Raw genomic sequence first — 16,827 nt, 5'->3', positions numbered from 1 at the left:
ATAATAAAAATAGAAATATATTTGTGTGTATGTTTCTATCTAGGTTTTTTCTATTCAACAGAACATACTACTGTGTTTCCCCGAAAATAAGACAGTGTCTTATATTAATTTTTGCCCCCAAAGATGCTCTAGGTCTTATTTTCAGGGGATGTCTTATTTTTCCATGAAGAAGAATTCACATTTATTGTTGAACAAAAAAATTAACATTTATTGTATATTGTACAGTAGTTGTCATCACAAACCAACATAACCAAACCAGACAAACTGACTCCTGTCAATAATTTCTTGTTACTACCATTATTTCCATGTACAACTTGTATGTACATTTACCAATCCTGCATGCTCTGGCGTTCTGTTTGGCGGGCATGCTTCCAAACAAAAACTTTGCTAGGTCTTACTTTCAGGGGAGGTCTTATATTTAGCAATTCAGCAAAACCTCTACTAGGTCTTATTTTTTGGGGATGTCTTATTTTCGGGGAAACAGGGTAGAGGGTTTTGGAGGAGATTGGCCCTTGATGATGAGAGTTGCAGTTAGTTCATCCTGCATCCAGAGAGCACTGTGAACCCCACCAAGGATGGATTTGGACCAAACATGGCATGCATGCCTATTATGATCACCATTAATGACTGGTGCAGTTTGGAGGCAATGACAGATGATGAAGGGAGTTGTAGTTGACCAGTGTCCTTATGCATTTTCAAATTGGAACCATTCGTAGAATCCAAAAACACCCCATAATGACTTCTAGCATTCATCATTACTAATTACCGGGATCTAACTCATCCATCACCAGATACCGAATATAATAAAACTGTACTTATGTATGTGGATGGTGTTGTTGTTTGTTTTCCGGGCAGTATGGCCATGTTCCAGAAGTATTCTCTCCTGACGTTTCGCCCACATCTATGGCAGGCATCCTCAGAGGTTGTGAGATATATGGACGATTTCCTATTGGCTCCTACTTCCAGAGAGCCCAGTGATTGCGACCGATGGCAGATCTGGACCAAACTTATACGTATGGCACACAGACTCATCATGGCCAAATTTAAATACTGTTGGGATGGTGGGATTTGTAGTGATGGGAGTTACAGTTTATCCAAATCCTTATGCATTTTTCTAATAGCGACATTCAGAATATCCAAAACCAACCAATAACTATTTTTCTAATAAATAGCATTTACAAAAAACCTAACCCAGGCATCGCAAGACACTTAAGCTAGTCTGTGTATGCGTGTGTATGTGTATATACAGTAATATTTTTCCAAAACTATAACATTAAAGGTTGCCACATTTACAGCCCAAATAATCCAAGCTGAATTAGCAAAGTTCACAGCAGAGGCTAGCAATGGAAATAGAGTTAGTTTGGGATGATACAAATTAGACATTGTGATTGTTATCATGTCACTGCTACTATAATTTCAAAGAGTCAGTATATAGTTGTAATGTTTATATTGGAAAGTGCTTATTGTATTTTTAAAGCTTGTATATTATTTGGTGTCATGGCATATGGCTGGTACAATAAACAATTTTTATATATATATATATATATATATATATATATATATATATATATATATATATAAGCTGTGTTGTATAAATGCACGTGTTGCTGTGGCTTATGGGAATCCTTTGTTGGCCAGGTGGAATAGAAGTGAATAGCCTTGCAGTCTCAAAGCCTGGCCGTTTTCTGGAGTAGCTGGAGCTGTTTGTTGTATGAACGTAGAGGCATGGATGAGGGGTTGTGCTGCCAAGTTTAGTGTTTCTGGGATGTGTAGTTTTGTTGTTTTGTCCTAGGCCGAAATTTCATTACCTATATATATAAGCTGTGCCCGGCCACGTGTTGCTGTGGCTTATGGGAATCATTTGTTGGCCAGATGGAATAGCAGTGAATAGCCTTGCAGCCTCAAAGCCTGGCTGTTTTCTTCTTATGTGAATCCTTGTTTGATGAGCTGGAATACAATGGAATAGGCTTGCTGCTTGGAAGGCTGGATACTTGTGTTCTAGGGGAATGGTTTTTTGGCCAATTTGAATTGCACTGAATTGCACTGAATGCCGATTTCTATACCTACCCTTCTAACTGGCAGCTAGGGGGAAAACAGCTTTTCCTGGTCCTCTAATTTGGACTTTATTTTTCTAGGTTTTTTTTGTTTTGTTTGAAAGACATATTTTGGATGACTATTTCTTTTGTGGCCAAATTTGGTGTGATTTGATTCAGTGGTTTTGTTGTTTACTCCATAGTAAAATGCACATTACATTTTTATATATAGACTAGCTGTGCCCGGCCACGCGTTGCTGTGGCAAAGTGGTGGTGGTATTGGTTAAAAATTGTTGTGTAATTTTTATTTGATGTTATTTGCAATTTTTTATTAATTTTATTGTAAGTTATATTTTTATTTATTATATTATTTTCTTGTATTATTTTTAGTTATTTTCTGTTATTATAGTATTTTATTGTATTAATTTTTAGTGTTTTTTATTATTTTTTATTGGGTTGCTAGGAGACCAAGTTGGAGGAGCTTAGCCTTCTAACTGGCAGCAATTGGATAAAAGCAATTATTCCTCTCTCTCTAATTAGGACTTTATTTTTCTTTTCTTTTTGTTGTATCAACCTAGAGGCGTGGATGATGGGTTGTGTTGTCAAATTTCGAGGTTGGGGGGCCTGTAGTTTTGTTGTTTTGTGGGTCGCTGTGATGCCATCACTCTTTTTCATATATAGATAGATAGATAGATAGATAGATAGATAGATAGTTAGATAGAGAGATAGATAGATAGATAGATACACAGACAGTCAGTCCCCAAGTTAAAAAGCAAATCCAGTCTTGGAAGAGTTATTACTATTGGGGAAAGAGTTGCCTCCACTGGAACTGTATCTCCACTCCTTGTTTCCACAACAAGCACATTTTCCAAAATCCAATTATCGCAGGGACAGAAAGTGATGTGAAATCTTGTGAACAGACAGCAAAGAAAAACACTGCAGGAGGGTTAACCCTTCCCTATGCCATCCAAAGCTAAATAATATACTTTTGGCTGGAGTTACACTTCAAAAATGTGCCTGTTCGGACTTGCAAACAAATTCAACCTAAGAGCAAACCTACAGAACAATCTTGCTCATAACTTGGGGACTGCCTCTGTGTGTGTGCACATATGTGTGTATATATATCTTCTATATATATAAAAACTAGCTGTGCCCGGCCACGCATTGCTGTGGCAAAGTGGTGGTGGTATTGGTTAAAAATTGTTGTGTAATTTTTATTTGATGTTATTTGTATTTTTTAATTAATTTTATTGTAAGTTATCTTTTTATTTATTATATTTTATTATTTTCTTGTATTATTTTTTAGTTATTTTCTGTTATTATAGTATTTTATTGTATTAATCTTTTAGTGTTTTTAATTATTTTTTAGTGTTTTTTATTATTTTTTATTGGGTTGCTAGGAGACCAATTTGGAGGAGCTTAGCCTTCTAACTGGCAGCAATTGGATAAAAGCAATTATTCCTCTCCCTCTAATTAGGACTTTATTTTTCTTTTCTTTTTGTTGTATCAACCTAGAAGCGTGGATGATGGGTTGTGTTGTCAAATTTAGAGGTGGGGGGGCTGTAGTTTTGTTGTTTTGTGGGTCGTCGTGATGCCATCACTCTTTTATATATATAGATGTATTGTGCGTAATTAGGACTGAGTTAACAACAAAACCACTGGGCCAAATCACATCAAACTTGGCCACAAAATTAATCACTTTCCAAGGAGTGACCATTAAAAAACCCAAAAAAATCGGATTGGCCTATATCTATTTTTCATTTCCCCCCTCTTCCTTTTCGGCCGGAAGGAAACAGCCAGGCTTTGAAGCTGAAAGGCCATTAAATCCTAATCATTCTGGCTAATTGCAGCATTCATTCTTGCCTCCAACAGACAAAATTTCTTTCTCCCACCCTGGACATTATTCCACGGGGATATATATATAAACCTCACTTGCCTGGCTGCTTCCTAACTAGGGGAATCCATTGTTCCCAAGCATGAACAGCACTGAATAGCCTTGCATCATCAAAGCCTGGCAAATCCTCTGTTTTCTAAGGTCCACAGCCTTTCTCTTTGAGTGTGTGCTCTCAAGCACTGCATATAGTTACTTCTTCATCTACACAGGCAGTAGAAAAACGCAAAATATTGCAAAGAACAACACTCTGAAAACGGGAATTCCAGACATGAAACAATCAGGGCCAGCTAACACCTCTCAACAAAAGATTCCCCCAAGGAGGAAGCAGCTAGGCTTTGAAGCTGAAAGGCCATTACATGCTAACTACCACCAATGCCTCAATACTTTATTTCCCATACCACCACATTTCGTCACAGCGATGTGTGACCGGGCACAGCTTGCCCAGCCACGTGTAGCTGTGGCGAAGGATGGTGGTATGGGAAATAAAGTACAGTAGAGTCTCACTTATCCAAGCTAAACGGGCCAGCAGAAGCTTGGATAAGCGAATATCTTGGATAATAAGGAGGGATTAAGGAAAAGCCTATTAAACATCAAATTAGGTTATGATTTTACAAATTAAGCACCAAAACATCATGTTATACAAGAAAATTGACAGAAAAAGTAGTTCAATACGCAGTAATGTTATGTTGTAATTACTGTATTTACAAATTTAGCACCAAAATATCACGATATATTGAAAACATTGACTACAAAAATGGCTTGGATAATCCAGAGGCTTGGATAATCGAGGCTTGGATAAGTGAGACTCTACTGTATTGAGGAATTGGTGGTAGTTAGTATATGTTATTTCCTAAAGCTTGTGAATATACAATATTTCTGGTTGTTCCTTTTTTTTTTTTTTGTCTGCTGGAGGCAAATGTGAATGCTGCAATTAGCCAGAATGATTTGCATGTAATGGCCTTTCAGCTTCAAAGCCTAGCTGCTTCCTCCCTGGGGGAATCTTTTTTCGGGAGGTGTTAGCTGGTCCTGATTGTTTCATGTCTGGAATTCCCCTGTTTTCAGAGTGTTGATCAGAGTGAACCCCTGCCTGTCCTCTGGGCGCCATTGTGGCTGAGGGGGTTGCTATGACACGAAGGGGTGGGGCCTAAAGGGGGTAGGGCTTAATCTTCTGACTGGCAGCCAGGGGGAGAACAGCTCTTCCTCATCCTCTTCAATTTTCTAGGTTTTTTGATTGAAAGACATAGATTGGATGATTATGTATTTTGTGACAAATTTTGGTGTGACTTGGTTCAGTGGTTTTGTTGTTTACCCCATTGGAAAAACACACTTACATTTATATATATATATATATATATATATATATATATATATATGTATATATGTATATATATATATATATATATATATATATATATATATATATACACACTAGCTGTGCCCGGCCACGCGTTGCTGTGGCGAAGTCTGGTGGTCTGGGAAATAAAGTATTGAGGAATTGGTGGTAGTTAAGGTCAAGGGTCAAGGTTTTCCCCAGAGATTAAGTCCAGTCGTGTCCGACTCTGGAGGTTGGTGCTCATCTCCATTTCTAAGCCGAAGAGCCGGCATTGTCCGTAGACTCCTCCAAGGTCATGTGGGATGACTACATGGAGCGCCGTTACCTTCCCGCCGGAGCAGTACCTATTGATGCACTCACATTTGCATGTTTTTGAACTTCTGGGTTGGCAGAAGCTGGAGCTAACAGTGGGGGCTCTCTCCGCTCCCCCAATTCAAACCTGTGGCCTTTCGGTCCAGAAGTTCAGCAGCTCAGCGCTTTAACACGCTGCGCCATCAGGGGATATTATTTCCTAAAGGTTGTGAATATACAATATTTCTGATTGGGTTTTTTTGTTTGTTGGAGGCAAGTATGAATGCTGCAATTAGGAAAAATGATTAGGATGTAATGGCCTTGCAGCTTTAAAGCCTGGCTGTTTCCTCCCTGAGTGAATTTTTTGTTGGGAGGTGTTAGCTGGCCCTGATTGTTTCCTGTCTGGAATTCCCTTGTTTTCAGAGTGGTGTTGTTTGTGATATTTTATGTGCTTCTACTGTCTGTGGCCCTGAGAAAACAGAGGATTTGCCAGACTTTGATGATGGGAATACTTTGTTGGGAGGTGTTAGCTGGCCCTGATTGTTTCCTGTGTGGAATTCCCCTGTTTATTTACTGTCCTGGTTTTAGAGATTATATTGTTCTGCATTATTCTATCCCAGTAATTATTTCATATTAAAGAAGAATCTCACTTATCCAACATTCGCTTATACAATGTTCTGGATTATCCAACGCAGTCTGCCTTTTCATAATCAATGTTTTTTGTAGTCAGTGTTTTAAATTCATTGTGATATTTTAGTGGTAAATTTGTAAATACAGTACAGTAGATTCTCACTTATCCAACATAAACGGGCTGGCAGAATGTTGGATAAGCGAATATGTTGGATAATGAGGAATTAAGGATAACCCTATTAAACATCAAATTAAGTTATGATTTTACAAATTAAGCACCAAAACATCATGTTAGACAACAAATGTGTCAGAAAAAGTAGTTCAGTACACAGTAATGCTATATAGTAATTACTGTATTTATGAATTTAGCACCAAAATATCATGATATATTGAAAACATTGACTACAAAAATGCGTTGGATAATCCAGAACGTTGGATAAGCGAGTGTTGGATAAGTGAGACTCTACTGTAATTACTACATAGCATTACTGCGCATGGAACTACTTTTTCTGTCAAATTTGTTGTATAATATGATGTTTTGGTGCTTAATTTGTATAACGATTACCTAATTTGATGTTTAATTGGCTTTTCCTGAATCCCTTCTTATTATCCAACATATTCACTTATCCTGCCGGCCTGTTTACGTTGGATAAGTGAGACTCTACTGTATATTTCTAATCTTATATTATCTGCTCAGAACTGGATTATATGAGGCTCCTTTTTCACAGCTGTATAAAATGCACACTGAAGTGGATTATATGCTAGTGTGGAGTCAAGATAATCCAGTGCAAAGCAGATAATATAAGATTATAAATGGGTTATATAGCTGTGTGGAAGGGCCTTGAGTCTACACTGCCATATAATCCAGTGCAAATTAGATAATCTGTGGAAGAAGTCTAAGTGAGGCCTAAATCTGCCTGTCCCATAACTGAAACCTGGCTGTCCCTTGGTTGCTAGGCAACCAAGTGGGCAGAGATTAGCCCTCTAAACTGGCAGCAATTGGATAAAAAAAAATTATTCCTCTCCCTCTAATTAGGACTTTATTTTTCTTTTCTTTTTGTTGTATCAACCTAGAGGCATGGATGATGGGTTGTGTTGTCAAATTTTGAGGTTGGGGGGCCTGTACTTTTGTTGTTTTGTGAATTGCCGTGATGCCATCACTCTTTTATATATATAGATATATTAGCTGTGCCCGGCCATGTGTTGCTGTGGCTTATGGGAATGCTTTGTTGGCCAGATGGAATAGCAATGAATAGCCTTGCAGCCTCCAAGCCTGGCCGTTGTCTTCTTATGGGAATCCTTATTTGGTGAGCTGGAATACAATGGAATAGGGATGCTACTTGGAAGGCAGGGTACTTGCGTTCTAGGGGGATGGTTTTTTGGCCAATTTGAATTGCACTGAATAGCCTCGCTGCTTCAAAGCCTGGCCGATTTCTACACCTACCCTTCTAACTGGCAGCTAGGGGAAAACAGCTTTTCCTGGTCCTCTAATTTGGACTTTATTTTTCTAGGGTTTTTTTTTGTTTGAAAGACATATTTTGGATGACTATGTTTTTTGTGGCCAAATTTGGTGTGATTTGGTTCAGTGGTTTTGTTGTTTACTCCATAGTAAAACGCACATTACATTTTTATATATAGACTAGCTGTGCCCGGCCACGTGTTGCTGTGGTGAAGTCTGGTGGTATGGGAAATAAAGTATTGAGGAATTGGTGGTAGTTAAGGTAAAGGGTAAAGGTTTTCCCCTGACATTAAGTCCATTATATATGGGTTATATAGCTGAGTGGAAGGGCCTTGAGTCTACACTGCCATATAATCCAGTTCAAATCAGATAATCTGTATTTTATAGGCAGTGTGGAAGAGGTCTAACTTTGCCTGTCCCCTGGGCTGAGTGGGTTGCTAGGAGACCAAGTGGGCGGAACTTAGCCTTCTAACTGGCAGCAATTGGATAAAAACAATTATTCCTCTCCCTCTAATTAGGACTTTATTTTTCTTTTCTTTTTGTTGTATGAACGTAGAGGCATGGATGATGGGTTGTGCTGCCAAGTTTAGTTTTTCTGGGATGTGTAGTTTTGTTGTTTTGTCCTAGGCCGAAATTTCATTACCCTTTTATATATATAGATATATATACACAGACAGTCAGTCCCCAAGTTAAAAAGCAAATCCAGTCTTGGAAGAGTTATTACTATTGGGGAAAGAGTTGCCTCCACTGGAACTGTATCTCCACTCCTTGTTTCCACAACAAGCCACATTTTCCGAAATCCAATTATCACAAGGACAGAAAGTGATGTGAAATCTTGTGAACAGACAGCAAAGAAAAACACCGCAGGAAGCTTAACCCTTCCCTATGCAATCCAAAGCTAAATAATATACTTTTGGCTGGAGATACACTTCAAGAATGTGCCTGTTCAGACTTGCAAACAAATTCAACTTAAGAGCAAACCTACAGAACAATCTTGCTCATAACCGAGTTAACAACAAAACCACTGGACCAAATCACATCAAACTTGGCCACAAAATTAATCACTTTCCAAGGAGTGACCATTAAAAAAACCCAAAAAATCAGATTGGCCTATATCTATTTTTCTATCTTCCTTTTCGGCCGGAAGGAAACAGCCAGGCTTTGAAGCTGAAAGGCCATTAAATGCTAATCATTCTGGCTAATCGCAGCATTCATTCTTGCCTCCAACAGACAAAATTTCTTTCTTATGCGAATCCTTGTTTGGTGAGTTGGAATACAATGGAATAGGCTTGCTGCTTGGAAGGCTGGGTACTTGTGTTGTAGGGAAATGGTTTTTTTTTAGCCAATTTGAATTGCACTGAATAGTCTCTCTGTTTCAAAGACTGACTGCTTTCTACATAGGGGCATCCTTTGTTGGATAAGTTGAATGGGACTTGAAAGCCTGAGGGTTTACTATCTAGGGGAAATGTTGCTTAGTCAGGCGCACATAGAGCGTTCTGGTTTTTGGGGTTTTTTAGGCCCCATGGAGGTTCGTGATGTGTAGTTTTGTTGTATGAACCTTGAGGCGTGGATGAGGGGTTGTGCTGCTAAATTTCGAGGTTGTGAGGCATTTAGTTTTGTTGTTTTGTCCGGTGCCGGGATTCCATCACTCTTTTATACCCTGTTTCCCTGAAAATAAGACATCCCCGAAAAATAAGACCTAGCAGAAGTTTTGCTGAATTGCCAAATATAAGGCCTCCCCCGAAAGTAAGACCCAGCAAAGTTTTTGTTTGGAAGAATGCCCAGCGCCTGCCAAACAGAACACCAGAGCATGCAGGATCGGTAAATGTACATACCAGTTGTACATGGAAATACTGGTAGTAACAAGAAATTCTTGATAGGATTCACAGTTTGTCTGGTTATGCTGGTTTCTGATGACAACTACTGTACAGTATATAATAAATGTTAATTTTTTTGTTCAACAATAAATGTGAATTCTTCTTCATGGAAAAATAAGACATCCCCTGAAAATAAGACCTAGCACATCTTTGGGAGCAAAAATTAATATAAGACACTGTCTTATTTTCGGGGAAACACGGTATATATAGATAAGATACATACATATATATTAGGCATGTCCGATCGATGAAAAACATTTCAATTCTCGTTTCTAAAGTAGGGGGCGCTGGCGCTTCGATATAGAAAGTATTTCCGATTTTTTCACCCAAAAGATTCGGATATTTCCGAAAATTCATAATGATTCTAAATGTTTCTAAAATGGCGGACGCGCATGCGCAATCGGCAAAAAAAAAAAAGGGGGGAACCGGGGGGGGGGGACTTTTACAGGGCTCTCCCACCCTCATTTCTTGAGCTATCCTCATCAACCCTAGCCCCCACCTTTGCGTCCATCATGGAAGCTTCTGATTGGCCGGGGAGCGGCAGCCATGTTAGGCTGCGCTAAGCTCCCATTCTAGGTAGGTTGCAGAACCAAATTTTTAAAAAATATTTTTAAAAAATATATTTAAAAAAATTGGGGGGAAAAGATTAACGAAACATTAAGAGACAATTAGAGAATGGGCCAACAATGGTTCGAATTACATTGCTGGTTGCACTGTGAGACAATGTCTCGGAATGCGTATCAAAAAGCGAGAACAATCCGAAATAATTCCGATATACGATTCAAAACGATTTTTTGGACATGTCTAATATATATATATATATTAGACATGTCCAAAAAATCGTTTTGAATCGTATATCGGAATTATTTCGGATTGTTCTCGCTTTTTGATATATATATATATATATATATATATATATATATATATATCAAAAAGCGAGAACAATCCGAAATAATAATAATTATATATATATATATATATATATATATATATATATATATATATATAATAGTCTTTTACCAGAAGGAAGGAATAATATTCCCTATGTCCTGACCTGCTCTCCCCCTTGATGTCTTGCAACAGCGGCGTCTTCTCCTGCTTTGCCCCAAAGAGAAGAGGATCCGGATTGGGCCCCGAATGCCATTGTGAGCTCTGTATGGAAGGAAGGAAGGAAAGATTAAAGCGAGGCCTTTGGAAGAAAGAGAAAAGAAGGGAAGACTCAGGTGAGATGGGATCAGAAATGCCACGGAAATGCATAACAATACCTGCAGAAAACCTACTCGAACTTTTAAAGAGTATACCAAAGTTTATGGTTGTGTTGTTGTCGTCGTGGTAGTCTGTGACTTATGGTGACACTAAGGTTTTTCTGTGGCTGAGATAGTGTGACTCCTTCGAACCCCAGTCTTCAGAGTCATGGCCCATCATTAAGGCAAAGAAAGACCTTTCTAACTGGAAGTTTTATGGAGTTGTTTTTTTTAGCAGGGATCTATGTGTTCAGAGGAGGTTTGCCTTGGCTTCCCTGTGAGGCTGAGAAAGTGTGCTGAGGTCCCTACCCCATTAGTACGATTAAAAGTATAGATCTCGGCAGCTAAGGCATCCATTTTGCCAGTCCCTTCCTCCGAAACCTCGTTGGCCTCCCATCCAAGTGCTAACCAGGGCTGGCCCTGCTTAGCGTTCAATATTTGGTGCCTTGAAAGGAACTAGGCTACCCCTCATTGCTGAAAAATGGGGATCATTAAAAACAAGGCAGCTGGATATGAGGGTTTTTTTTAGTAATTACCCCAAAGGAAGCTAAACAGGGTCTGCTTTGGTCGGTCCTTGGATGGGAGGCCGGCAATGGAGACCACCAGGTTTCAGGCTCTGTTTGAAGGGAAGAGTCTGGCAAAACCTCCTCTTGCGTGCCACCAATATCTTTGTAAGCCAGCATAGTGATCTTGTTTGATGTGTATCAAATAATAATAATAATAATAATAATAATAATAATAATAATAATAATAATAATAATAATGCCATCTCTCTTCACAATACAGCAATAGTTTGCATACAATATAATAATAATAATAGCCCAGTTCTCTTTGCAAAACAGTAACAGTATGTATGCAATATAATAATGATCCACCTCTCTTTGCAATGCAGTAATAGTGTGCACAAAATAACAACAACCTAATTCTCTGCAAAGCAGTAATAGTGTGCATACAATATAATAATAATAATAATAATAATAATAATAATAATAATAATAATAGCCCAGTTCTCTTTGCAAAGCAATAATAGTGTGCATACAATATAATAATAATAATAATAATAATAATAATAATAATAATAATAACAACAACAACAACAACAACAACTCGCCACTCTTTGCAGAAGGGTAATATTGTGCACACAATATTTTATTTATTTAGTTATTTATTTATTTATTTATTTATTTTTCAAACTTATATGCCGCCACTCCCCTAGGGCTCGGAGCGGCTAATAATATAATAATAATAATATATAATAATAATAATAATAATAAGAAGAAGAAGAAGAAGAAGAACCAACTTCTCTTTATAAAGCAGTAATAGTGTGCATACATAATAATAATAATAATAATAATAATAATAATAATAACCCACCTCTTTGCAAAGCTGTAGTAGTATGCATACAATATAGTAGTAATAATAATAATAATAATTATAATTATAATTATAATAACCCAGTTTTCTTTGCAAAGCTGTAACAGTATGCATACAATATAATAATAATAACCCTGTTCTCTTTGCAAAGCAGTAGTAGTTCGCATACAATGTAAGAATAATAATAACCCATTTCTCTTTGCGAAGCATTAATAGTGTGCACACAATAATAATATGAACCAATTTATCTATGCAAAGCAGTAATAGTGTGCATACAAAATATAATAATAATTATTATAATAACCCAGTTCTCTTTGCAAGGCAGTAATAGTGTATATTGTTATAATAGTAACAATAAAAACAACCCAGTTCTCTTTGCAAAGTTGTGATGGTGTGCATACAAAATATAATAATAATAACCCAGTTCTCTTTGCAAAGCATTAATAGTTCGCATACAATATAACAACAACAACAACAACCACAACAACAATACAGTTCTCTTTACAGAGCAGTAATAGTGTGCATGCAAAATAATAATAGTAATAATAATAAAAGCCTGGTTCTCTTTTCAAAGCAGTAATAGCAACTGCTATTACAACAGGTACAACTCACTTCTCTTGGCAAAGCTGTAGTCGTGTGCATCCAAAATATAATAATAATGATAATAATAATAATAATAGCCTGGATCTTTTTGCAAAGCAGTATTAGTGTGCATACAAATAATAATAATAATAATAATAATAATAATAATAATAATAATAATAATAATAATAACTCACCTCTCTTTGCAAAGCTGTGGTAGTGTGCATACAAAATATAATAACAACAACAACAACAATAATAACAACCCAGTTATCTTTGCAAAGCTGTGGTATTGTGCATGCAAAGTATAATAATAATAATAATAATAATAATAATAATAATAATAACAACTCACCTCTCTTTGCAAAGCTGTGGTAGTGTGCATACAAAATATAATAATAATAATAATAACCCAGTTCTCTTTACAAAGTTGTGGTATTGTGCATACAAAATATAATAATAATAATAATAATAATAATAATAATAATAATAATAATAATAACTCACCTCTCTTTGCAAAGCTGTGGTAGTGTGCATACAAAATATAATAATAATAATAATAACCCAGTTCTCTTTACAAAGTTGTGGTATTGTGCATACAAAATATAATAATAATAATAATAATAATAATAACTCACCTCTCTTTACAAAGCTGTTGTAGTGTGCATACAAAATATAATAATAATAATAATAATAATAATAATAATAATAACAACTCACCTCTCTTTGCAAAGCTGTATTAGTGTGCATACAAAATATAATAATAATAATAATAATAATAATAATAATAATAATAATAATAATAACAACTCACCTCTCTTGGCAAAGTTGTAGTAGTGTGCATACAAAATAATAATAATAATAATAATAATAACTCACCTCTCTTTACAATGCTGTTGTAGTGTGCATACAAAATATAATAATAATAATAATAATAATAACTTACCTCTCTTTGCAAAGCTGTGGTAGTGTCCATACAAAATATAATAATAATAATAATAATAATAATAATAATAATAATAATAATAATAACTCACCTCTCTTGGCAAAGCTGTAGTCGTGTGCATACAAAATATAATAATAATAATAATAATAATAATAACAACAACAACAACTCACCTCTCTTGGCAAAGCTGTAGTCGTGTGCATACAAAATATAATAATAATAATAATAACAACAACAACAACAACTCACCTCTTTTGGCAAAGTTGTAGTAGTGTGCATACAAAATATAATAATAATAATAATAATAATAATAATAATAATAATAATAATAATATAACAACAACTCACCTCTCTTTGCAAAGCTGTGGTAGTGTGCATACAAAATATAATAATAATAATAATAATAATAATAATAATAATAATAATAATAATAACAACAACTCACCTCTCTTGGCAAAGTTGTAGTCATGTGCATACAAAATATAATAATAATAGCCTGGCTCTTTTTGCAAAGCAGTATTAGTGTGCATGCAATATAATAATAATAGCAATAACAACAATAACCCACTTCTCTTGGCAAAGTTGTAGTCATGTGCATACAAAATATAATAATAATAGCCTGGCTCTTTTTGCAAAGCAGTATTAGTGTGCATGCAATATAATAATAATAGCAATAACAACAATAACACACTTCTCTTGGCAAAGCTGTAGTCGTGTGCATACAAAATATAATAATAATAATAATAACAACAACAACAACAACTCACCTCTTTTGGCAAAGTTGTAGTAGTGTGCATACAAAATATAATAATAATAATAATAATAATAATAATAATAATAATAATAACAACTCACCTCTCTTTGCAAAGCTGTGGTAGTGTGCATACAAAATATAATAATAATAATAATAATAATAATAATAATAATAATAATAATAATAACTCACCTCTCTTGGCAAAGCTGTAGTCGTGTGCATACAAAATATAATAATAATAATAATAATAACAACAACAACAACAACTCACCTCTTTTGGCAAAGTTGTAGTAGTGTGCATACAAAATATAATAATAATAATAATAATAATAATAATAATAATAATAATAACAACAACAACAACTCACCTCTCTTTGCAAAGCTGTGGTAGTGTGCATACAAAATATAATAATAATAATAATAATAATAATAATAATAATAATAATAATAACAACTCACCTCTCTTGGCAAAGCTGTAGTCGTGTGCATACAAAATATAATAATAATAATAATAATAATAATAATAATAATAACAACAACAACAACTCACCTCTTTTGGCAAAGTTGTAGTTGTGTGCATACAAAATATAATAATAATAATAATAATAATAATAATAATAATAATAATAACAACAACAACAACTCACCTCTCTTTGCAAAGCTGTGGTAGTGTGCATACAAAATATAATAATAATAATAATAATTATAATAATAATAATAATAATAATAACAACTCACCTCTCTTGGCAAAGTTGTAGTCATGTGCATACAAAATATAATAATAATAGCCTGGCTCTTTTTGCAAAGCAGTATTAGTGTGCATGCAATATAATAATAATAGCAATCACAACAATAACCCACTTCTCTTGGCAAAGCTGTAGTCGTGTGCATACAAAATATAATAATACTAATAATAATAATAATAATAATAATAATAATAATAATAATAGCCCCGTTCTCTTTGATAGTGTGCATACAAAATATAATAACAACTCGGTTCTCTTTGCAAAGCAGTTATAGTTTGCAATATATGTATTGCATACAATATAATTATCATCATCATCATCATCATGATGTCTTACCTGGCTCTCCTTACGGCTCTGGAAGAGTGCAACACTCAAAATATAAAACACCAGACCATTAAAAGACATATATTAAAGCAGAGGGAGCCCTTTGTACTCACAGGATGCAACTTCAGCGGCAGAAGTGACCCTGGGCCGAGTGGCAGAGGCCGAGCAGAATATTCAGCTGGGGGTCTTCTTCATTGTCTTCTGTGCCGAGTGAGTCCTTGAGACTCGCAGCCCAGTTGCAAACAGGAAGCGAGAGGCAATCTATTCTTCGGCAGAGAAAATCCACTCCGGGAAGAGTTATCAATCCTGGGGAAAAGGTGTCTCCACTGGAGCTTTCTCACCAGCCCTTGTTTCCATGGCGACCCAACAGTTCCAAAATCCAATTATCACCGGGACAGAAAGTGAGGTGAACTCTTCCGAACAGAGGCAGAGGCAGCAAAACAAACGCCACGGGGGTGTGTGTGTGTGTGTCTCTGTGTGTGTGTCTTAACCCTTCCCTATCCAGAGCTATGGACAGGCCGTAGAGATATCCGACTTACAAATGACTCCTAGTTATGAGCAATGGGGATGAGACCACAGAAAGCGAGAGAAATCTACTCCTCGGAAAGGAAATTCATTCCTGAAAGAGTCATTATCGGGAGAAAAAAGGTCTCCACTGAAGATTTTCACCAATCCTTGTTTGCACAACAAACCACGTTTCTCAAAATCCAACAAAAAGTGCATGGCACAGCAAACAACATTGGATGTTAACCCTTCCCTATGTAATCAAAGCTTATCATATATTTGGCTAGAGTGACGTTTAAAACACGTACCTGTTCTGATTTACATGCAAATTCTACTAAATGGTTTTACTTACGAACGAGGGTTGAATGAAGAGTAATGCCTCCACCTTCGTTACTTGGGTTTGGCTGGGAATATTTTAATAAATCAAATGCAGACATAATCCCGAGAATGTGGTCTTTAATTACCACTATTCACTTTGATACATAATCACCAGACCATTGGATACATTTCTGCCGACGATGAACAAGTTTTCCGAAGCCGTCACGGAAGAAGTCAACACTCAGTTTCTGCAACCGGCGTCTCACAGATCTTCCGATAGCCGAGCAAAACAATAACACCATCACCAGACCATTGGATACATTTCTGCCGACGATGAACAAGTTTTCCGAAGCCGTCACGGAAGAAGTCAACACTCAGTTTCTGCAACCGGCGTCTCACAGATCTTCCGATAGCCGAGCAAAACAATAACACCATAACCAGACCATTGGATACATTTCTGCCGACGATGAACACGTTTTCCGAAGCCGTCACGGAAGAAGTCAACACTCAGTTTCTGC

The 16,827-nt window shown here is 36.1% G+C and overlaps 1 protein-coding gene across 1 annotated transcript in view; it reads right to left on the bottom strand.

Moving 5' to 3' along the window:
* Positions 1-15,946, bottom strand: part of LOC107983704 (uncharacterized) — a 27,334-nt gene extending 11,388 nt beyond the window's left edge. Inside the window, exons 1-2 of the mRNA XM_062973216.1 lie at positions 15,500-15,946; positions 10,572-10,669 (exon numbers count right to left, since the gene is read on the bottom strand). Coding sequence (XP_062829286.1) covers positions 10,572-10,661 — 90 coding nt within the window. The 5' untranslated portion in view covers positions 10,662-10,669; positions 15,500-15,946. The remainder of the gene's footprint in view (positions 1-10,571; positions 10,670-15,499) is intronic.
* Positions 15,947-16,827: the final 881 nt, after the last annotated feature.

Source organism: Anolis carolinensis, chromosome 2, assembly GCF_035594765.1.
Source record: "Anolis carolinensis isolate JA03-04 chromosome 2, rAnoCar3.1.pri, whole genome shotgun sequence".
Classification (NCBI taxonomy): Eukaryota; Metazoa; Chordata; class Lepidosauria; order Squamata; family Dactyloidae; genus Anolis; species Anolis carolinensis.
The sequence above is the reverse complement of the archived record's forward strand: the minus strand, read 5'-3'. Positions and strand labels throughout refer to the sequence as shown.